We start from the raw sequence: 22,880 nt of genomic DNA, 5'->3' as shown, positions 1-22,880 counted from the left end.
CACAATACAGGTGAAGAGGTTCCCCAACCAGAAGCCCTGCATCAACAGTTGGGTTTGCTGCACACATGCTGCGTGATCACACTCTTGCATTCAGATCAGGCAGTGAGACAGTAGAGAGATGCGATGTATGGACTGGGGAAAAAGGCAGTACAAGAAAAAGCTGGATGGCTTCTACTGCACTGCTGATGTCAGAGCATCTGAAGATGATTGCACCCCACCCTGTGTGACTGGCTGGTGGACGACTGGCACCAGGACCTCAGCCAGCACCCCACAGGGATGTGTCCTCAGCCCCATCCTCTACACTCTTTTCACCCACTAATGACACCTCCCACAATGACATCATCCTAAAGTTCGCAGACACCACAGTGATGACTAATCACTGACTGAGATGAAGCAGCCTACAGGAAGGAAGTGACCAAGCTATTGTCACTGTGTGAGGATAACAACTGTGTCCTCAACATGGACAAGACAAAGGAGCTGATGGTTGACATGAGGAAGAAGAGAAGACCTCACCACTGTTCATCTGGGAGCTTGAAGTGGAGAGGGTGAGGAGCTATAAATACTTGGGTGTGGGGACTTTACATGGACATTGAACACCACGCTGGTCAAAAAGGCTCAACAGCAGCTGTACTTCCTGAAGAGACTGAGGACGTTTGGGATCTCTGCCAACTTCTACAGCTGCGTCATTGAAAGCTGCTCTTGTCTAGCCGCATCAGTGTGGTACAGCAGCGCAACTGTAATGGACCATAAACGCCTGCAGAGAGTGGTGAAGACTGCTGCTGAGATCACCAGAATTCCAGTGCCATCTCTGCAGAGCATCTACCACAGCAGAGACGACAGGAGAGCTTCCATGTGAAACCACATGATGTTCTGCAGCTACTGAACCCGTACCTGGTCTTGGGTTCTCCAAACCACTTGGCCATGTTGATTTCTACACTGGCAGTGGATTTCAGTTACCAGGATGTCCCAAAGGACTCCTAATAAGTAAGCTGTTTGATGGGCACTGGGCAAAACTCTCAAAAGAGAAGAGAATTTCTTAATTTGAGGTCAAAATGTGCATCTTTCTGATCTATGGTTCACCATTTTGATAACAGTAAAAATCACCATTTTGATGCAATGTACACTCTGCTACCTGCCTGGACTCAGTACATGGCCAGAAATGAATGAAAGCTGTTTCTTCAGTTCTTAGGGTGGTGTCACAGTGAGAATGACGACAGTTTGTATCTCTCAGTCATGAGAGTGCTGCACACTAATGGTTTTCTCTTATATTTTATGTCGGGCTTGTCATGGTGGCGTTTGCTGCACATAAGGTCCATCAGTTTGTGGCCTCAGCAGACTCGGCTGAAGATTTTCAGACCACATGGATTCCCCATGTTCTGCTGTCTTACTTGGCCACATACCGAGGGTGGTTTATTAGCTTCCTAATCAATTAATTAATTAATTAGTTCTTTCATGTAATCACATAGTTTGTCTACATGATATGATTCTCTTCATATGATTAGCTACCTACCAGGCATGGAATTTAACAGCACTGGAAAACCAAACGGTTGAAGTAACACTAGAGATGTTGGTGTAGAGACTTAACACCACTGAAAAGGTTATGGTGCATGCCGTGTTATGTTTAAGCCCTTTTGGCAATATTCTTTAGGGTTTTGACTCTGCAGAGCTTCCTATTCCTCGTACCTACGACCGCAGCACAGCAGTGTCAATATTACACGTTATAGCACTCCCTCTCGTGTATTATTGCGTAAATAAAATATTTCCCAACCGTTTGCTCATTAATTCCTTTTTTTTTTTGGTTTGTTTTTCGTTCGTTTTAAAGAAAAATACATTCTACTTCGATGTCACTAACCCTGTGGTGTTATCAATGCGTATCCTAATCCGTATTTATTTTTTAGTGTAGGAACAATATATTGTCATTGGTACTATCCGACGTCTTTACAACGACGGACCGTAAAACGTCCTGCTGTGTTAGTGCTCCGTCAATGTTGTCGCTTACTTTTTGATAGCACTGTTAACGTAGCTATAGCGATTCTTATCCTGCCTTTAAACATTCTCTTTGCAGTTTCTGAACAAGAGGGTCCTGAACGATATGTCTGAAATATTAGTTTTAATACACGATAGCTAGATGGCTATATGTTAGTTTGGTTATTATCAACAACCGCAATTGCATTCTTGATGCTTAACACAGACGCTAGATAGTCAGAATAACTCAACTTACTATTAAGGAAAGATGTACATGATGGTTGATGTGCCCTATTTATCCTAGTGTCGGCTTCAGTTTAGCTGCGTGCCGGGAGGGAGACATGTCTGACAAACAAGGGGAGACCCAGGAATGGGACTGGAACTGCCCACAGTCCCGTGCCCAGCTGGATGAGATATTTTTCCGCCAACACGACTACATCCAGGCGAGAAGTACTGATCATAAGGAGTTCTGGACCTTCTTCGATCGATTTCAACGATTTAAAGCAAAAAGGGAGATGGCAGGGTCAAAAACCAGTAAACACCAACCAGAGTCGAGCGAGGGCAAAGCCCGTAAGAAGAGTGCGACTGGAGCCGCAGATCTTGGACTCCCAAAAGAATACGATGCTCGGTACAGAATAAACATGTCCGTGTGCACCAGGGATGTGGAGGATCGGCTGGAGCGCTCCGGGCGCTCACTGGGCTCGCGGCGCAGGGACCCCACATGTCCGGGCAGCCAAGAGGTCACAGAGTGTCGACTTGCGCTGCTCCACTTCCTAGATTTCAACCAGAAACAGAGTTTTGGCAAACTGGCCAAGTTGCGACGCGAGCAGAGGAACCTGCCCATCTTCCAGTACCGTGACAGAATAGTGGAGATGGTCAGGACACACCCAGTGGTGGTGGTGGCGGGGGACACAGGCTGTGGAAAATCCACCCAAGTCCCGCAGTACCTCATGTCGTCGGGTTTTAACCACATAGCTTGCACGCAACCGCGCAGAATCGCGTGCATCTCCCTCGCTAAGAGGGTCAGCTTTGAGAGCCTCAACCAGTACGGCTCCAAGGTAAGAGAACAATTGCAGAATTTTGCGATCGGGAAAAATGAGTATTGAATCAATTAACTAACAGAGTCGATTTGTTGTTTGGTAGTGACTGTTCAAGTTTTATGTCCCACGAACAGACTGGCGCTCCACTGCGTTCCATTCCAGTTTCATATCAAAATGCCTTTGGTGGCATCTGGCTTCACAGTGGTCGCACAAACCAAACATGCACAGTGAAAGCTATTTCTGTAATCATCTTGAGGAGAACGAACCTACACGTGTTCACTGAACCGATTTGAAACACTTTGTAAACAGTTGGTAGTTCTATTCACAGTGCTGTTTTGTCTTCAGTGTTGCTAGACAGGAATTCTGAAGAATACTGAAATCCTTTTTGTTGCCAGTTGCACACTGGCCACATTTAAAAGAGCAATATGTCATTTTCTGTTTAAGCTTATGAAACAGCCATTATACTTACACACAGCTTGTAAGTTTAAAAGATTCTGTACTAGATCTATTTTAAACATGGCCACTTCCATTAAGGAAATCCCCTCTGGAGCACAAACTGGTTCATTCAAGGACGACAAAGCAATTTGTTTCTTTTACTTTATAGAAAAAAATGTACAATTTTCATACATGTTGTTTTTTGGTTTTGGTGTTTAAAAATAACTCCTACATTTAGTAAATAAAGTAAATGAAGTACATTTTGAAGTAATCTCAATGGAAGTGCCGCGTTCCTCCTGCGTCTCTGTTCATCATGGTGTGTCCCCGTCCCACAGGTGGGCTACCAGATCCGCTTCGAGACGAGTCGCACGCCAGCCACCAAGCTGCTGTTCCTGACCGAGGGGCTCCTGCTGAGGCAGGTGCAGCGTGAGAAGCAGCTGGAGCGCTACAGCGTGGTGGTCGTGGACGAGGTGCACGAGAGGCACCTGCACTGCGACTTCCTGCTGGGGGTGCTGCGCTCACTGCTCAGCCTGCGTGCAGACATGCGCCTCGTCCTCATGTCCGCCACCATCAACATTTCCCTCTTCTCCAGCTACTTCGGTGACGCCCCCGTGCTGCAGGTGCCAGGCAGGCTCTTCCCGATCCAGGTGAGGCCCGGCGCCTACTTCTGGGAACAGACAGAACTGCACGAGGTGGTGGTGTGCATGTGCAGCTGTTGGACCAGCTAATATGCTCCATGTCTGCGTAGTTTGTTTTGGTTTTGTTTTTTTCTCTCTCTCTTTTTTTTTGTTTCACACACTTATTTCTCAGTTCACGAATCACATTAAATGCGGATTAGGTTCTACTAACATTTGCCAATGAGATCTTTCTTGATGTTATGAGCATGTTCCCATTAGCATTTTTCTTACATGTGCATGCATGTGTGTATCTGTGTTTGCCTAGGTGATCTACCAACCCATCCCCCCCGAGGAGCAGGTGTCGCGCTCGGAGAAGCTGGATCCGCGACCCTACCTGCGTGTCCTGCAGGGTATTGACCAACGCTACCCGGCCGAGGAGCGCGGCGACCTGCTCCTCTTCCTCAGCGGCTTGGCGGAGATCTCCACTATCCTGGAGGCTTGTCAGACCTACGCCTCACACACTGGTCGATGGATCATCCTGCCTCTGCACAGCACCCTCTCCCTGGCCCAGCAGGACAAGGTAGTGCACAGCTGGTGGGGCAGGGAGGGGAGGGGCCGACAGTGACCAGTAATGTTGAACTACACACTACTCATATATATATATATATATGTGTAGTGCTATATATATGTCCATATATTTTTGTTTCTTTGCTTGTTTGTAAACACAGCTCCAGCCGCAATTGGTTATGTATAATTCCATTCTAAATTAATTATATCTATATGACATTTGACCTTAAGGTATTTGACATTGCACCTCCGGGGGTGAGGAAGTGCATCATCTCCACTAACATAGCTGAGACGTCCGTCACCATCGATGGAGTGCGCTTTGTAGTGGACTCAGGTAACAGCAGCTCTGCACAAAGGACTCGCTAATCAGACGTGCAGCAGTTTGGCTGACTGCGTTTGTGCTGAATCCAAATCACATCCAACGACTTTAATTAATTTAGATTTGCAGTTTCAGCCAGTGTGATACCCTGCTGTTTCTTTGCTGGGCTGTGTTTTTACGGCCCCTCCCCCCTGTGCTGCAGGTAAAGTGAAGGAGATGAGCTTTGATCCCAAGGCGAAGATGCAGAGGCTGCAGGAGTTCTGGATCAGCCGGGCCAGCTCTGAGCAGAGGAAGGGTCGCGCTGGTCGAACGGGCCCAGGCGTCTGCTACCGCCTTTATGCAGAGTCTGACTATGAGGCTTTTGCCCCGTACCCAGTCCCCGAGATCCACAGGGTGGCGCTGGACTCACTGGTGCTACAGGTGTGAGATTGCACATTCTCTCAGTGTTGGTTCTTCTCTAGTGCTTTGGTAGGAATACTGCAAAGAAATAAATGCGTGTGTGTGTGTGTGTGTGTGTGTGTGTGTGTGTGTGTGTGTGTGTGTGTGTGTGTGTGTGTGTGTGTGTGTGTTGCTTGCGCAGATGAAGAGTATGGATCTGGGGGATCCTCGTTCTTTTCTCTTCATAGACCCACCTCCAGCGTCCAGCATTCAGTCTGCCATTACCTATCTGAAGCAGCAGGGAGCACTAGACACTAGTGGGGAGCTTACACCCATTGGCAGGCTGTTGTCCCAGCTGCCTGTGGATGTGGTTATCGGTATGAATTACTGCAAAGGCCGCTAATGCCTTTCGGGTCCTGCAGGTTCTGTTTGTTAAACAAGCTCATTTTAAATCTAGATGACCAGATGAGATGACCAGTCAGTAAAAAATAATTTTCTTCCTTTTTTCAGTCAGTTAGGAATGTAGAGGTGAATCTATATGTGATGTGTCTGGATTGAGAATAAAGAATGTGTGTATGTGTTATCTGTTAGGTAAATTGCTGGTCCTGGGGTCTCTCTTTAATCTTGTGGAGCCAGTGTTAACAATAGCTTCAGCGCTGAGTGTTCAGTCGCCATTTCTGCGCAGTGCGCAGCACAACCCAGACTGTTCCACAGCCCGCCAGCCCCTGCACAGTGACCTGGGAGACCCTTTCACCCTCCTCAACACCTTCAACGCATGGGTGCAGGTGAGCCGGGAGACCCACACACAGATTGGCAGCAGCATAACAAAGACAATAGGAGCTGGACACTTTTATTTAGTAATTTGTCAGAAGGAGTTCTTGGCTATGTATTGATGCGTTTAAGTCATCACAGTTATGGAGTAGCTGATGGGTGTTTGTAGTGTTTATTGGCAAGGTCGTTAATTGTTTGTCCTCTGCAGGTGAAAGGGGAGAGGGGAGGCGGCTCCAGGAAGTGGTGTAGAAGGAGAGGTCTGGAGGAGCAGCGGCTGTATGAGATGGCAAACCTGAGACGACAGTTCAAGGTGAGAAAACACAGTGCGTGTGTGTGTGTGTACCCCAAGTACCCCTTCTGCACCCCTTCTGTTTCCTCATGTGACCTTAAGTCACTGTTTGGATACCAAAACAACTCAGCAGTCCTGAAACTACAGTCGACAAAACACAAGTGGAGTGTGTGTTACATGCCAGAGGTCAGCCAGGCACACCTCTCATAGTTCGTCTTACCCAAACTATATAAATAACTTCCTTTCCTTTGTAGCCAGGATACATTATAGACTAGCCTCATTGAATTATTGTGAGATTTTCATTGAAGTTTAGCCTTGAAAAAAGCTTTTCAGTTAGTTATGCTACGTTGTCTCTAACATTAAAGGTAGTATATAGACATTAGTAGATGTTTACTAGGTAGACATGATATTTTATTAATAATGTACAGAAGCCCATTCTTCAGAGCGTTGAGAGTCCAGCCCCCAGAGTGAAAAACGGACATTTAATTGGTCAGATTTCCTGTCATTTTGTAAACCTTTTAAGATATCAGCAGATGGGTCGCATAGTCACACAGCAGTGAGTCCCTCACAGCCATAAGCAGTTTTGATTAGCTACACTCTCTGATAGATAGTAGTTCCCATAGTAGTTAAGTAACCTGATTGGGCTTGAATAGGTTGAATACATATATGTGTGTTTGTGTGTTTGTGTGTGTGTGTGTGTAGTATAGTCAGTGTTGGGAACGTTACTTTAAAGTAATTAGTTATAGTTACTCACTACTTGTTCAAAAAAGTAACTGAATTACTCTATAATAAAAGTAACTCGTTACCAGGGAAAGTAACTATTTGCATTACAGTTAAAAAAAGTTATATGCCAATGAATAAGGATTTTTTGAAAAAGCAGTTTTCCCAGTCAGTTGAAATGAGTAGATCAGAAAGGTGTTTAACTTTTGATATTTATTGCACATCAACAGACCAGTGCAGGATAAAATCCTTTAAAATCCCAAATCTTCGCAAAAAAAAAAAAAAAAAAAAAAAAGCAAAAGTAAACGGTTACACTATATAAAGTGCATTTACATCTATCAAATTAAATATTAAATTTAATTCTCTCAACCTGAGACAACTGGTTTGTTCACACCAGAAGTAAACTTAACAATAAAACCTCTATTGTTAATTAAACAGGGCAGCGGTCCCTGGGCAGCGGTCCCTGGGCAGCGGTCCGCTCGGATTACTCGGATTAGTATATCAATATATAGTCACGCACCACTTTTAATGACCAGTAACGTCAATGGCGTTGTAACAACAGGAAAAGTAATTAATTATATTATCCCGTTACTGACAAAATGACACCGTTACCTAATGCTGTTATTTTAAATGGCGTTATTCGCAACACTGAGTATAGTATATGTATATATACTATATTATGTATATAGTATATGTATATAATATACTATATTGCCAGAAGTATTCGCTCACTCATCTAAATGATCACATCAGGTGTTCCAATCACTTCCATGGCCACAGGTGTATAAGATTAAGCACCTAGGCATTATACGAAAATAGAAGTGTTTGGGAACAACAGCAAGTCAGCCACAAAGTGGTAGGCCATGTAAAAGGGTGGACCAATGTCATATTGAACCCTATGGATTAGGAATGGGATGTCACTTAAGCTTATATGTGAGTCAAGGAAGGTGAGTGAATACTTTTGGCAATATAGTGTATTTATATATGTGTGTGGATATATATTTAGATATATATATATATATATATATATATATATATATATATATATATATATATATATATATATATATATATATATATATATCGTGTTTGTGTATACACTGTATGTATTGTGTGTTGTCAGGAGCTGTTGAAGAGTCACGGGCTGCTGCAGGAGGAGCAGACCCAGGCCAGGTCCTCGCTGGAGGGCCGTGTGCAGCGCAGGGAGCGTCTGAGCGAACGTCACCGTCTGCACCAGCTGCACCGCGACCACCAGCTGCAGGAGGGCCGGCGCAGGAAGGTCCTTCGGCTGGACGAGGGCTTGGAGGGCCAGTCGTCTGGCTCTGATACAGATGCGCCGCCGTCGTCCAGCAAGGACCAGCAGTCTGCAGCGCACAGCGTGGACATCCAGGTCCCTCAGAAACACAGAAATCCACAGACACACAGAACCAAAGCTTTGGCAACTGAAATGATAAGTGAAACATTTAGAAAAGTTTAGTTTAGGTTTAGACATAGTCTTTATGCTTTAGATCTTTTGGTTGGACCATTGCTGGGAATCAGGTTGAATTGCTACAAATGAATAATAATAATTATATAGGATTATAATTATTATATAATAAGATTATAATAGTGAATATATAATTAATAATTATATAATAATAAACAAATAAACAACAGCGGAGTAGGTAAAGTTTTATTGCACAGGTGTCAAACTCATGGCCCGCCGCGTAATTTTTCGTGTCCTGCCAGAGAAAGCCTAATTGTCAAAAAAAAAAAAAAAACCCCAAAAAAGTCAAATACGTGGAGTGACCAAAAACTAAATTTCCCACAATTATGTTACCCGTGAAGTGACGGCATCTCATCACTGCAGTGTTTCTATATCGATGCGATTTTCCCAATAAGTGTAACTAAGAAATACAAGTGAAAAATCGCTGCAGATGGAAGGGTGTTTCAAGAAAGATGAGAAAGACAATACATTTGTGCTTCAAGGAGAAAACCAGTATGTTTTTTGTGTTATGAAGTGGTGGCGTTTGTCAAAAAGTACAATATAGGCTACGTCGGCATTTTAGCCCAAACACGGAACGAAGTATGCCAAAATTGGGTATCAAGAAACAACAACAAATTGCCAAAGAATTAAAAGGCAAATTGCGAGTCGCAACAGAATGGGTTCACAACCACAAACAATGCTTTGACACCCCTGTTTTATTGTGTAATCTTCACACTATGCTCGCACACCGCTATGGGATCGGCTGTCTGCCCTGACAGGAGGTGAAGTTCAAACTGCGCCACAATGTGACGGAGCTCCAGGAGGCCGCGGGTGTCAGCGCAGGTCTCTCATCTCGCCAGACGGCTCTGCTCAGACTGCTGCTCTGCCGCGGCCTGTACCCACAGTTGGCCCTGCCCGACGAGCACAATGCCACCCGCAAGGACTCTGAGCAGGTTCTCTCTCTCACACACATACACACAATTCATTGTGGCCAGCCACTTTTACTGAGTCTCCTACTGCAGCCGTAAATGTAGGCAGTAATGAAGTTGGCATGAATGAAGGAAGCTCAGATGGTGTCCCTGCTGGATCAGGTGTGCTAGATTAAGGCTGTTAAAGGGTTCATCTTTAAGTTGTCTGTCAGAAGCAGGGCTTGGAGACATAGTCCCTCTTCAAAACCCAAGAATGTGTCAGTAATAATAGCAAAAATTATGATTTCTCTGATAATGAACTCTTTGATTTTCTAATGCTGAATGGGGAAATAGCTGTCTTTAAGCAGCTTGATTGTATTGATTATATACATTTGCACACATTGTTACAGATTGTTACACATTGTTAGATAATATGTGTCCGGTGGTCTTTGTTCCAGGTGTTTCATACTCGTAACAAGCAGGGCATTGTGATTCACCCAACCAGTGTCTTTGCCTCTGACCCAGAGGTTCTGCATGTTCCTGAACATGAGAACAGTGAGTTTGGTAAGCACTCCCCTAAACACATTCACACTTCCTAAAATTATTTCACATGCTATGTTATCATGGGTAACTCCCACTCTCACCCCAGGTGCTGGTAAAGAGGAGAGCACTAAGCATCAGTTGTTGGCGTTTGTCACTCTGCTGGAGACTAACAGGCCGTATGTGTCTAACTGCGTGCGTCTTCCTGCACTGCAGGTCGGTTTACTCGCTGTCCTCCACAACCACTGCAGTTTGTGTTTATATATTTATTTTTATATTTTAGATTTACAAAGCACCTTTCATATAATATGAGATCAAATCAGGAAAACAAATAAGCAAACAAGTCAACAACCAACAAAATATATTTTATTTAGAAGGCAGCAATGGTAGTGTGGAGTGTTGAGCGAAGTGACTAGTTGTGTTTTGAAGGAGAAAATAGAAGAACATTTAAAGAGAGAGAGGAAGCCTTGTGTGTGGTAGCGCTAACAAACCACTACACGATGACCAACGGGTGTCTGGTACCTCTAACAAAGCACTACACTATGACCTACGGGTGTCTGGTACCACTAACAAACCACTACACGATGACAAACGGGTGTCTGGTACCGCTAACAAAGCACTACACTATGGCCTACAGGTGTGTGGTACCGCTAACAAACCAGTACACAATGACCTACAGGTATCTGGTATTGCTAACAAACCACTACATGATGACCTATGGGTGCATGGTACCTCTAACAAAGAACTACACGATGACCTAGAGTAATGTGCTTTGTTAACCATTTAAAACACATAAACACACCATCTACATCTGTAGCAACATTGGGGTAAATGTACATGAAGTATTTTAGACCTTCCAGTTAAATATTTGTCTTTAATTGGAGAAATTTTTTATTCATCATATGCTGTTTATCTGAGCTACAAGCATTTAGAGTCTGCAGTCTTTTTTTTTTTTTACATAAAATTGAATGTTATCAACACAGCAGTGAAAACTAAGACCATGGTATTGGTATGACCAAGAGGTATTATGTAAATAACAAAAAGTAGTTGACCTAGCACTGAATCTTGAGGAACACCATGAGTGATGGCTGGATAACTTCTGCTATGACTGAATCCTTTGTGATGCAACTTGTTTTTGTAAATGTTCAGTAGATCATTTCAGTACCTAGAGGACACTCTGTAGTCCCCACCCCAGTTCTTATTTCTATGACCTCAAGCAATGAGATTGTTGCAGCGGTATAATTTTCTCCTCCAGGCTTTGTTGCTGGTGGCGGACTGTGTGGACAGCAACGCAGACTGCACACGGCTGGTGCTGGATGGTTGGGTGGAGCTAGGCATGACTGACGGAGAGGCGGCGCTGAGAACACTCTCCTCTGCCCTTACACTCCGGGCAGACTGGGAGAGGCTCCTCCAGGCCCAACTGGGCCATGCTGGCCCTTCCTCCACCTCGGGCCTGGGGTTCGCTGCCCCAAAGCCGGCCCACCGTGAGCTGGACAAACTCGGAGAGGGACTTGTGCGTTTCCTGCTCTATACGGAGGTATGGGTTATGTGAGGCTGTGTTGTAGCTGTGCGATAATGCACAGTGTGATATCTTGAATAAGAATGATTATAGCATTGGACAGATGAGGAACCCTGAAAATGATCTTGAAAACCCTGAAAATGATGAAAAGAGTTAACTTCATAATTTGAACATGGGGCATCAGGTGGCTAATCTCGTTCTCTGTGGACAGGTGAACTATAGCCTAAAGCGCCTGACTGGTCTTCAGGCCCAGAACCTGTACGTGGGTCCTCAGATCAGCCCCTCCGAGCTCACTCTGGCGCCTCTCTTTCCTGGCATGCAGAGTGAGCCAGACCCTATTAAAGGAGGTCTGCGTGTTACCAGCTACTTCACCTACAACTGCCTCTGTGTGAGTTACTACTTTCCCATACAAACTCCTGTGTCCATGCACACTACTACACCTGCAGCTGCTCTGTGTTAGTCACTACTACACCTGCAGCTGATCTGTGTGAATCACTACTACACCTGCAGCTGCTGTGTGAATCACTACTACACCTGCAGCTGATCTGTGTGTGAGTCACTAATACACCTGCAGCTGCTCTGTGTGTGAGTCACTACTACACCTGCAGCTGCTCTGTGTTTGAGCCACTACTACACCTGCAGCTGCTCTGTGTGTGAGCCACTACTACACCTGCAGCTGCTCTGTGTGTGAGCCACTACTACACCTGCAGCTGCTGTGTGTGTGAGCCACTAATACACCTGCAGCTGCTGTGTGTGAGTCACTAATACACTTGCAGCTGCTGTGTGTGAGTCACTAATACACCTGCAGCTGCTCTGTGTGTGAGTCACTAATACACCTGCAGCTGCTGTGTGTGAGTCACTAATACACCTGCAGCTGCTCTGTGTGTGAGCCACTAATACACCTGCAGCTGCTGTGTGTGAGTCACTAATACACCAGCAGTTGCTCTGTGAGTGAGTCACTAATACACCAGCAGCTGCTCTGTGAGTGAGTCACTACTACACCAGCAGCTGCTCTGTGTGTGAGCCACTAATACACCAGCAGCTGCTCTGTGAGTGAGTCACTACTACATCTGCAGCTGCTCTGTGTGTGAGTCACTAATACACCAGCAGCTGCTCTGTGTGTGAGTCACTAATACACCAGCAGCTGCTCTGTGTGTGAGTCACTAATACACCAGCAGCTGCTCTGTGCCTGAGTCACTACTACACCTGCAGCTGCTCTGTGCCTGAGTCACCACTACTACAGGTTACATAAATCAGACACTATAAAGTGCTGTGCAGAGTTCAGTGCTGGACTGATTTAAATTACTGCCCGACATTATCAACACGAACACAAAGGAGAAAATGACTGTAGGTGTCATTCACAGACGTTATGCTGAAACTGGATGCTGATCATATATAGCAGATGCATGGAGAGCTCAGCAAAGATGAGCAGACTGTGAACTGAAGAGTTAATTATTTATCAGCAGGTTATTTTCTTTTATTTTCATTTCGGCAGGTGTGACTGAACGTCATCATTGTATATTCAGTCTATGATAAGGCCAAAGAGAAAGTTAACGGGGTTTGAAGACCTGGGGCTGTTTCAGTGTTGTTGGCTATTCATCCAAACGTGGATTTTTTAAAACACATACACATATGCTGTGTGTGTGACTAGGACTCCAAAGACCTGTACAGCGAGTGTCTCCGGACCTTTTGGACTTGTCCTCACTGTGACCTACGCATGCCTTTCACACCTCTGGAGCGCATGCAGCACGAGGCCACCTGCAGGCCAGCAGAGGAACAGCAACCTGAGGATGGTAAGAACAATGCAAGAAGGAAGCTAAGTAGATTAGTAGTCTTCTGTCTTGAAAGTAGAAAATTACAATAAATATTTGTGTTCTTGAATAGCAGTCAATATTATGGTAGTTGGCCTGGTTGGATGTGAACTGAACCACAGCTCCGAGTTCCTGGCTTCATTAGGACTGCTTTAATGTGCTTCCATAGACCCTGACACAGTTAAGACTGCATCCTCGTCTAGTCTGACCAGGCTGTACCACTGTGATGTCTGCAACAAATCCCTGAATCTCACCTCCACTGACATACTCCGACACAAGCGGCAGCACCTGGCCTGAACTCAAGGGAGGGATCCACCCAGACGAAGACAGACCTAGACCTCACGGCCTGAGCTGCGCCCACTTCTCTAACTTGTCTTAAACATTACAATTATTGTTCATATTTGAGGCAAATTACTTTGACATTCATTGGTGGGATGTATGTGTTTATAACTGATGTATGGTGTTTTCATAAACTATTGTCATTTTGTTTACATAGCTGCTTATTAAAATTTTAAAAATCTGTTAAAAAAAAAAAAAGTTCTGTAATGTTGTATGGCGCACTCAAAAATGCTAAACAGCTATTTTTCCAGCAGGTGGTGCTAGCGAGTAACTTAAGCTGAGAGTCTGATGGGAGCATGTGTAGGTTCTCACAGGCGGTGATATGGGCATTTCTTAGAATGCTGTAACCTAATGGAGCACTTCCTCCCTGGTAGGCCCAAAACCCAACTGGGCGAGCTTGGGTGACTTCTGTTTTTTTCCTTTAAGGATTCTGACAATGTAGTACATCAGTGGAGTACACTTCTCAAACAGGGCAGACTTGATATTGCATGTGCTTTCCTCATGGTCCAAAAGTAGGAATTCATTCAAAGAACTCAAACAGCCCACCTGTAGTTACATGATCAGAAATAGAGAAAATATCATCCAGAGGGCGAGTGTTTCATTAAAATATAGAATGAGGGTTTAATTAATGATACAAACCCACGATATGTAACACTTCAAAGCAGCACGTTGGCACAAAGTCAGAGAAGTAGGACAGCACAGAAAATAAAAACCCGTCTCCAAAAATAAATAAGGAATCAGAATAAATATCTCATTAAATAAATAAACAGATAATTTTTTTCCATTACTTTTCAAACTAATAGATACATACATATTAAAATATGCACATGGGCTGAAACAAATGACCCCAAAACAAAAAGTAAATAAGTACTCGAGTACATAGTTACTTGAAAATTATGTTATTGATCAATCAAATCAAAAGGCACGTTTATTAAGATGTACGCATGGGGCCTTCAAGGGTAGAACTCGTGTAGAGAACTGAAGCATCTCGGGGCTGGAGTCCAGCGAGGCTAGTTGTGGTCTCACGCTTGGATGAGGACAGTGGTCTGTAAGGGGCACATGATTTCTGTCTTTGTATACTTTTTAGAAATCCATCTGTTATCCATTTCACTACGAGACCCTTATCTAAACCAAGTATTTCCAATCAGCAGTTAATGCAACATTTAGTCCCTATTCAACTAAAGGTTCTTCCACTGGCGCGGAAAGTTAGAAACTTTTAAAATCCTCATCCCTTAATCACGTCCGGTGTCGCATCAAAATACTTCCCCGGCTTTGATTAGGCTTGAGTCGCACTGATTTTCTTCCCCTGACTTGGCTTAGATGCCTTGTCCTCTGAAATTGGGCTCTTACCCCCCCCCCCCCCCCCCCCCCCCCGTCTTCTAATCACGAGCAGCAGAGGTCAAACTGAGTTTGTCGGGGGGTTAAAATAGCAGCTTTGAGACAATATTTTAAAGCCATGCCCCTTCAGGCATACAGTATTAGCTTTGAGGTCCTGTCTGTGATCTCAGGCAGCATTTGATCTGAGTTGTCTGAACTCTTTACTACTAAAAGCGTTCTGTAAAGCCAAAAAATTGTATTTTAATCATTTTATTCAATTGCAAAAGACCAAGATATATCTGACAGCTTTACATGACAAAATCCTCTACAAAATCCCAGTCATATATTGATATGAACACAACATAAGATTGTTACAATAATGGCTGACTAAATGACCTCAGACAACCCATATTTTCTACAGAGCCAAAAGCTGTCAAAAATGGTTATTTTGCAATTGATTACAATGACTGAAATCAATCAGAGTGCCAAACAGCTCATATAGGATTCACTGTAAACCATGATATTCAGTGACTGAGAGAACATACACAGATACAGATTTGTTACTTAACAATCTGTACAGGCCAGAGTGTTCTCGCCTACACACCAACCAGTCTGCAGATTCAGCCTTCCCAATAAACTTGCTTGCAGGCTACCCTTTGTAACTGGTCTCTGTTATCCTAAACCTTGTCAACAGAGATTTAACAAAATATTTTTCAATATTGTTGATTGTACTATGTTTTAGTTGGCTTCAAGGCTAATGGTATTTCTTAACTGATGTTTCTGCCAATTTCTCCATCTGGACTTTCTCCTGTCTTTTTTGGTTTCGCTTCGACGAGCTGTTCTGCTCAGCGCTCAGTGGCAGATATCGCCGTGTCCTTTCCAGAACCGTGAGGATGTGTGCAAGTGAACATTTTGGTGAAACTGCCCCAAACTGCCTCACACTGCCCCAAAAGCAATTGACATTTTTTGTATCAAAATGCTCACACAATCGCTCCTCCTGAATATTACAGATCTGACTTACAGATGACAGATCTGATTACAGCACACTGTCCTTAAAATGTCTCGCCACTTTCTCCATTTAACCTCCATCTCTCTCGCATACATCTCTCTTGCTTACTCTGGAACATTGAGGTAAAAATCAGTAAATTAGAGGTAAAAGGGGAGTATGTTCATTAAATTAGTAAATTAAAAAATATCAAAAACTTCTCAATATTTCATGTAAAATAAGATATACTAATAAAAATTATGATAGTATACTTAGAAACATCATTTGTATTTTTTTTTTCGCCATATTTTTTCCTAAATAAAAAAAACCCAAAAAAAACTAACAATCGAAACACTTTACATATCAGTGTTCCCCTCAACACCCCACTTCCTCTGAGCCCTAACACCAGCCAATCAGAGCTCAGAGAGGCCAGGAGTGGGAGGAGTCCATCTGTCTCTCTGAAGAGCAGGGTGCCCTGCAGACAGCCCAGTGCTCATTACCTCCACCATTAAGGGTCCAGGTAAAGGAGAGTAGGAGCAGAATGCAGCAAAGGATTGTGGGGGAGGAGGGGATTTTTTTTTTCTCATCACAAAGGTGTACGAGGTGTACGAGATTTGGCTCCACACCTATTTTCCTCAAGTAATGACAATATCTGTGCTCCCTTTCCCTCTCCTGCCCTGTCGCTCAGCCCCACCCACAAAATCCACGAGCCCTTCCCTGGCCTGGGTGCCGGACCGCCCCCTTCCACCCACAGCCCCGCCCCCCCAGGGCAGCTCTCACCGCACCGCCTTGTGCTTCCCGCCGCAGCAGCCGCATCGCTCTCCGCAGCGTAGGCAGCCGCGCAGCGGCAGGTAGCAGCACATGCAGGGTACGAACAGGGACAGAGCCAGCAGGGCCAGCCAGCGGGCGCAACAGAGCGGGTGCGGCCGCCGGCCCAGCGAGTCCTCGCACGAGCACGGCTCCCAGAACTCGCCCTCCGAGTCCGACATGCAGTGGTAGAGCAGGCTCTCCGCGCACCACACACACGTCCACTGGCGCAGGCAGTGCAGAGCAGGGTCCGGGGCATCCCGGCAGCGCCCGCGCCCGTTCTCCGAGGCGCTGAACACCGACCGGCAGTACACGCAGCGGGACGAACAGGAGGAGGAGCCTTGCGGACACGGGCTGTCGTCATCGGGGGAGATGGCATCCCCGCCCCCGGTGGCGCCGCCTCTCTTGCGAGTCCGGGAGCGGGGCGTGGCCAGTGAGGTGTGGATGCAGCAGGGCGAAGGCGAGCCTTTGCCTGTCTCGGGTGGGGAACCGGCGGACGAGGACGCCCCTGGTGTGGCGTTGGACGTGCAAGTGGGCGAAGAGCGTCGCTGAGAGCCTTTGGTGTCCAGCAGAACGGTGACCTCACAGCCTGTGGTCCCCACCCCAGCCAGCTCCTTCTCGAAGCGCACCACACACAGCTCCGACTTGTCTGGGCCGCCTCCCACCACCACGCCCCCCGTCAGGCCCCCCACCTTAGTCCGCGTGGCCCCGGCCCGCCGGTAGTCCTCATAACCCCGCGAGCCCCACAGGTCCTTGCAAGGGTCGAGACTGCGCAGGTCACCCTCCTCCAGCAGGGAGATGGTAGGGGACAGAGGGGACAGGGGAGAGGAAGCAGGAGGGGCCAGCGGAGGAGTGGGAGGAGCAGGGGGAGGAGGGGGTGGGGCCGGAGGGTTCAACACAGCCGTTACTTGAGCGAGCTGGTGCTGGGCAGGCCGTGTGTGGACCTGAACAAAAGTGACGAAAACAAGAGAACAACAATGAGCTCCATGATGGAAGATGCACACAAACATCCACACAGGCAAAGCTAAGCTGTGATGTCGATAGATAATGTCAGCAGAGTCCTCTGTGGCCACCATACAGATGGAGTCTGCAACGAGGAACAGCAACATTTGCAGTATTGAACTGTATTTGTTATTCATCATGTGGCCTTGTTTGCACTTTCATGAACAGGTGACGACAGCTGTACCTGGGCAGGGGTGTGGGTGGTGCCACCATGCCCCGCCCCATACCCAAACTCCTCTGCTGCAGAGAGCATGAAACAGGTTGAGGAGGACTCGCTGGTCACAATGGTGATGGGCTTGGGCAACATCTCCTTCCTGCTGTTGGAGGACGACTCACTGCCTGTGTGAGACTAAGACAGACTGCAAGTCATCAGAAGTGCAGATCCAGAGATAGTGAGTTCCACCGCACATGACCTATGCAAACCACAGAAACCTTGACCTGGAAAACCTATGTTCATGCAGTCCTGCTTTATAGGCATCCACTGTCACTTGCTATACACACACATGGTTGTCATACTGCTCTGTGTATCAAGCTCTGCCCCTGCAGCTGTAAAATCCCAAAATAAAAGTCCTTTCCGTAATCATTAAATCATTATTTAATAGAACTAACTAATATGTGGTGACCTTGTGATACTGAACTTTAAAACAATGAGTAAAATTCCAAGTCATCTCCACAGTGTGATCTCCATGGAATGTTTTTGAGATTAAACGGGTCCTAAAATCTACAGTCTATGTAAACACACTATGGCTACCACAAGAGGAAGGTGAATGTGCACCTGCGGAGGGCCTGTGGAGTAACCCTCTACTTTCCACTGCAGGTGTGCTAAGATGGGCATGACTGCACTTGGACCCTACCAGTATGCATTGTGTCAGTTGTAGTCTACTGAAAAATCTGTTATAGATATGAAGGTTTATTTACAGAGGCTTCTTTGAAATATATATCTAGCAATGGCACTCAGGATTTGTTACAGCAGAAATACAGGACTGTTTTTATTTAATTAGCAAATTATGCATACGAATAATTTGATGAATAACATTTCACCATTTCTTAAGTTTATATCTTTTGAAATAAACTATTAACTAGAAATCTATAAATGACATATTCAAAAGCAGAATAACTTCTCTGTTTCAGTGAACTGCTGGGTGGTACAGAAGGGAAAGGAAGCCTTACACTCCTCAGGCTGCCTTCAGGCATAAGTTAGTTAATACAGTACTGATACAAGATAAAGCAAAAAAAAAGAGAGAAAGACTCACTGCTTGACCATCGTCTTCAGTGTCTCCCTCTTCTGGTGTGGAGGAAGAAGGTGAGTCAGATCCTTAAAAGCACACATGATGAAGACAAGCAAAGTGATTTCAATGTTTTCATGTATGAAACTGAAATGGGGTGAGTTTCCCGAAACGTTCTTAGCGCTAAGTACTTCTTAACCTCGTACGTTTCATATGAGGTTACGAAGTACTTAGCGCTACGAACGTTTCGGGAAACCCACCCATTAACTATATGTCATCAATAATCCTAACAAGGAATTATCACATTCAAATTGTATAATGAAAAATTACTTTTAATATGTTACACAAGCAAGAAAACAGTAGTTAGCTGTGTGTGTCTAACAGGACAGGAATTTGCAGTGTGGCCAAAAAAATTGTCATCCTGTCTCTGTCGTGTTTATGGCTCCAGGTTCTGTAGTACCTCTGTCCAGCTTGTCAAGGACACTTTCAAGGCCTTTCTCAAATGAGACGGCATCAGCTGGACTCTGGAAAGTTAGGCCAAACTTCCTCTCATCCACACGCCAGTGGTGGAAGATGGGGTTCACCTTGTTGTAGACCAGACCCTTCTGTACAGCACACTCAAGCACGGGCTGCACAGAGAGATGTGGGGTCAGTGTGGCTCCACCCCTGGGACACCACCCATGTTCTTTCAGAACTGCTGACCCACACCACACGGCTCAGAGTCCTCGGCTGAGGCAACAACAAGACAGGCATGAACACAAACGCACACACTCACTGCTCGATCGCGCAGCCGCTCCCCACGGATGACATACTCCCTCCGCCCTCTGCCTTCGGAGCTCCGCCCCTTACAGATGACGACGTGACTTAGGCCGCCACCTCCAAGGGGCACCCAGCCACCACTAGAGTCATCACGTGTCATCACCACAGCACGGACACGCACACTGTGGGGAAATACAAGGTGTGAGTACACAGTCTGGTTAAGCAGGAAACTTCCACACACATCACACTTAAGCCTCTATACATATGCATCACACACACACACATACACACACAACAGTCTTCATGTATGTACATTACAATCAGAGTTAACCATCAATAATACATTTATGAATATTATACGCTTACTCACATACACCCCTTTTAACCACACGTAAACATATCTAGAGATAAATACATATATATTCGCATTACACTCACAGTTAACAACCTACATATATGCACATTACGCAAATATGTAATACACACACAAAACCACCTACACATATGCATGTACCAAACACATATATTTATACATTTATCCTGCCACCTTTATATACATTATTCATACACGTATGCTATACGTAATCAAAATAAACAATGATCATAAGAAGACCATAACCAAGACGGAAGCAACATAAAGAGCATGAAACCGCACAATGCTTGAATGCAAAAGAAGAAAAGCTTTTCTTGAATTGTAACAATGAAAATGTCTAACCTACAGACACTTCACTGCAAACGAGAGCAAGAGGTGCCGTGATAATTATGAACTTTTTTGTTGTTGTTAAAAGCCACGGATATGTTGAAAGGTCATGTCTTATGTTTCTACATATTTTAAAAACACAACTGTTTTCCCTTTGTGTCCATTCCATCGTCAGCTTTATCCCGAAATCTCCGCCAGGAAGGTGCGATTATATCAATGACAGGAAGCAGCACGAGTTTGTAATGGATGGTCACGTGGGCGAGGTAAACGTAATCTCGCTTTTAATACATGGACTAATTTATTCCTACCCACCATTAGTTTTATATTGTTTGGTCGATGTGATCCAACGGGAGACATAAAGGCTGAATGTGTTAACATTCACGCGAAAGCAGGAATATTTCAGTCGGGCTGAACTAGGAGATAAACACTGAATAAATGAATGGCAATGAGGGAATGGCACTTAAAGGAAATGATCACGGAGCCAGTTTTAGATTTGGCCCCAGTGAGGAGCGAATGAGCGAGGGGGAGACGAGGAAGCTTCCTAGTCTTCCTCACAGAGATATATCAATGAACGCGCCCATTCGCCATACGAGGCCCGTGCTATCTAACTGTAAGCCAGCACAGCCACGCTGGAGCGTGAGTTCTTTTCCAAACCAAAAGGGCCCATTACAAACATACGATGTAATAAACGCGAATAATCACACGTATGCATGTATATGTACATGTACATTTGATTCAGAGGTCCATCAATATTACGTGCTGGTAATTATTATGAGACATTGCGTTCTTCTTTCTCCGCCTATCATCATCACACATACGCACACACTCGCGCACCCCGACATCCACTGTTTTATGAATGAAAAATGATAAAACTGGCCGATTCCAACGGATATGTTATATTAGTGGGTATAAAAACACAATCGTGAAGAAAAGGACATACGAGTGGGTGCAAGGATGGACGCGAGCGCCAGCGCTGGGGGGAGGGGGCGACATGAGAGAAAGAAGAAGAGGAGGGAGTTGAGGAAGAGGGGGAGAGAGAAAAATCACATTTCATTCATAAAGTTTGGCTTTAAAAATCATAATGAAACTCGAGACACGTTGATAAAAATTCACGAGGCAGTCACTCCTCTTCTTTCTATTAACCTCCATCCGCGAATGTAATCCGTTGCGCGAGGTTTCCCGAAAACACGCCATATTTTGTCCATTTTTTCTGTACATTTTCACATTCCCTGACATATTTCATGGCAACATGGATTCTCCACAAATGCTCGAGACAAAAACGTACGATTGCCCACTGCGTATTTTGAAGATAAAATATAAATTTGTCTTTGATACGGCATTGAACATTTCCTGTACAAGGTTTTGTACACTGTGGTTCACATGTTGACAAATAATTTGCGTTTTCAAAAATATTATTTTCATGGACGTATGTAGAATATGGTATACACTGTTGATAGCTATCGCTACGTAATAGGTTTCTTTTTTAACCAACTACACCGGTTGAAAGCGCATTCGGTGGTCGTATGACGGTCTTACAGTCCATTAGAGGTTGTACAAATGAATCTGTTTCACATCCCATCTGTTTAGTCCGTTGTGATGTTTGGTCAAATAAAAATGTAAGGACTTACTCGCGCTCCATGGCTCGTGTCGCTCGCCGCCTCGAGCTGGCTGCCCCCCGGTCTCCTGTCTTTTTTATTTCCCTTCTCACCAGAACACACGCGCGCGCGCTCACTTACTCAAACACACACATACACAGACACACACACACGCGCGCACGCACGCACGAGCGCGCACACACACTCACACACACACACAAACACACACACACACACACACACACACACACACACACACACACACACACACACACACACACACACACACACACACACACACACACACTCACTCTCTCTCAGTCGCACACGCTGTTTTCATTTTCTTATCTTTTCTATGTCCACCTTTATATCGTTTCGGTGTATCAGGATGGGCTTGAGATTGCAGCAGCCATTTTCCGCTGGCACCAGCGGCAGCATCCTCCCGCCCGCTCCCTCCCTCCCACCGCCTCTCTCTCTCTCTCTCTCTCTCTCTCTCTCTCTCTCTCTCTCTCTCTCTCTCTCTCTCTCTCTCTCTCTCTCTCTCTCTCAATCACTCCCTGTTTCTTTTTCCTCGTGCTCTACCTACCGCGATCCCTTCTGACCATCGCAACATCAGATCATACACTGACAGAAACACAGACTCCAGCTGTGACACTCACAGTACAAGACGCGTTCATATAGTCTGATTCTTCACGATTCCGTGGGTATCGCATGAGTACACATTTCGTTTGTGAGGTGTAACATCGAATGTTCACTGCATATCGTCTCTATAAATTGGCTGGCTCGAGAGCTTGAGCTAAAGAGAC

At 45.2% G+C, this 22,880-nt stretch overlaps 2 protein-coding genes across 4 annotated transcripts; one reads left to right on the top strand and one right to left on the bottom strand.

Moving 5' to 3' along the window:
• Nucleotides 1-1,876: 1,876 nt before the first annotated feature.
• Nucleotides 1,877-14,123, top strand: dhx34 (DEAH (Asp-Glu-Ala-His) box polypeptide 34). Of its 3 annotated transcripts, none has more exons than XM_076994173.1 (16): nt 1,884-3,023; nt 3,776-4,087; nt 4,383-4,637; nt 4,856-4,958; nt 5,146-5,363; nt 5,524-5,698; nt 5,913-6,106; nt 6,301-6,402; nt 8,225-8,491; nt 9,346-9,519; nt 9,933-10,038; nt 10,124-10,230; nt 11,270-11,551; nt 11,745-11,921; nt 13,185-13,326; nt 13,514-14,061. In XM_076994173.1, the coding sequence occupies exons 1-16, from the start codon at nt 2,250-2,252 to the stop codon at nt 13,639-13,641; spliced, it is 3,516 nt and encodes a 1,171-aa protein (XP_076850288.1). In that variant the 5' UTR covers nt 1,884-2,249; the 3' UTR covers nt 13,642-14,061. The 3 variants fall into 3 exon arrangements, with proteins under 3 accessions (XP_076850290.1, XP_076850288.1, XP_076850289.1); XM_076994174.1 differs by having other exon boundaries at nt 1,885-3,023; nt 8,255-8,491; nt 13,514-14,059; XM_076994175.1 differs by lacking the exon at nt 11,745-11,921 and having other exon boundaries at nt 1,877-3,023; nt 13,514-14,123.
• A 2,637-nt stretch (nt 14,124-16,760) lies between these two features.
• spred3 (sprouty related EVH1 domain containing 3) lies at nt 16,761-22,378 on the bottom strand. The gene is made up of 6 exons (XM_076994168.1): nt 22,108-22,378; nt 19,796-19,961; nt 19,481-19,649; nt 19,048-19,109; nt 17,979-18,143; nt 16,761-17,736 (listed from the first exon to the last, which is right to left on the bottom strand). Exons 1-6 carry the CDS (start codon nt 22,116-22,118, stop codon nt 16,762-16,764), a joined length of 1,548 nt encoding a protein of 515 aa, XP_076850283.1. The 5' UTR covers nt 22,119-22,378; the 3' UTR covers nt 16,761.
• Nucleotides 22,379-22,880: the final 502 nt, after the last annotated feature.

This window comes from Brachyhypopomus gauderio, chromosome 2 (assembly GCF_052324685.1).
Source record: "Brachyhypopomus gauderio isolate BG-103 chromosome 2, BGAUD_0.2, whole genome shotgun sequence".
NCBI classification, from domain to species: Eukaryota; Metazoa; Chordata; class Actinopteri; order Gymnotiformes; family Hypopomidae; genus Brachyhypopomus; species Brachyhypopomus gauderio.
This window is presented reverse-complemented; position numbering and strand designations above follow the sequence as displayed.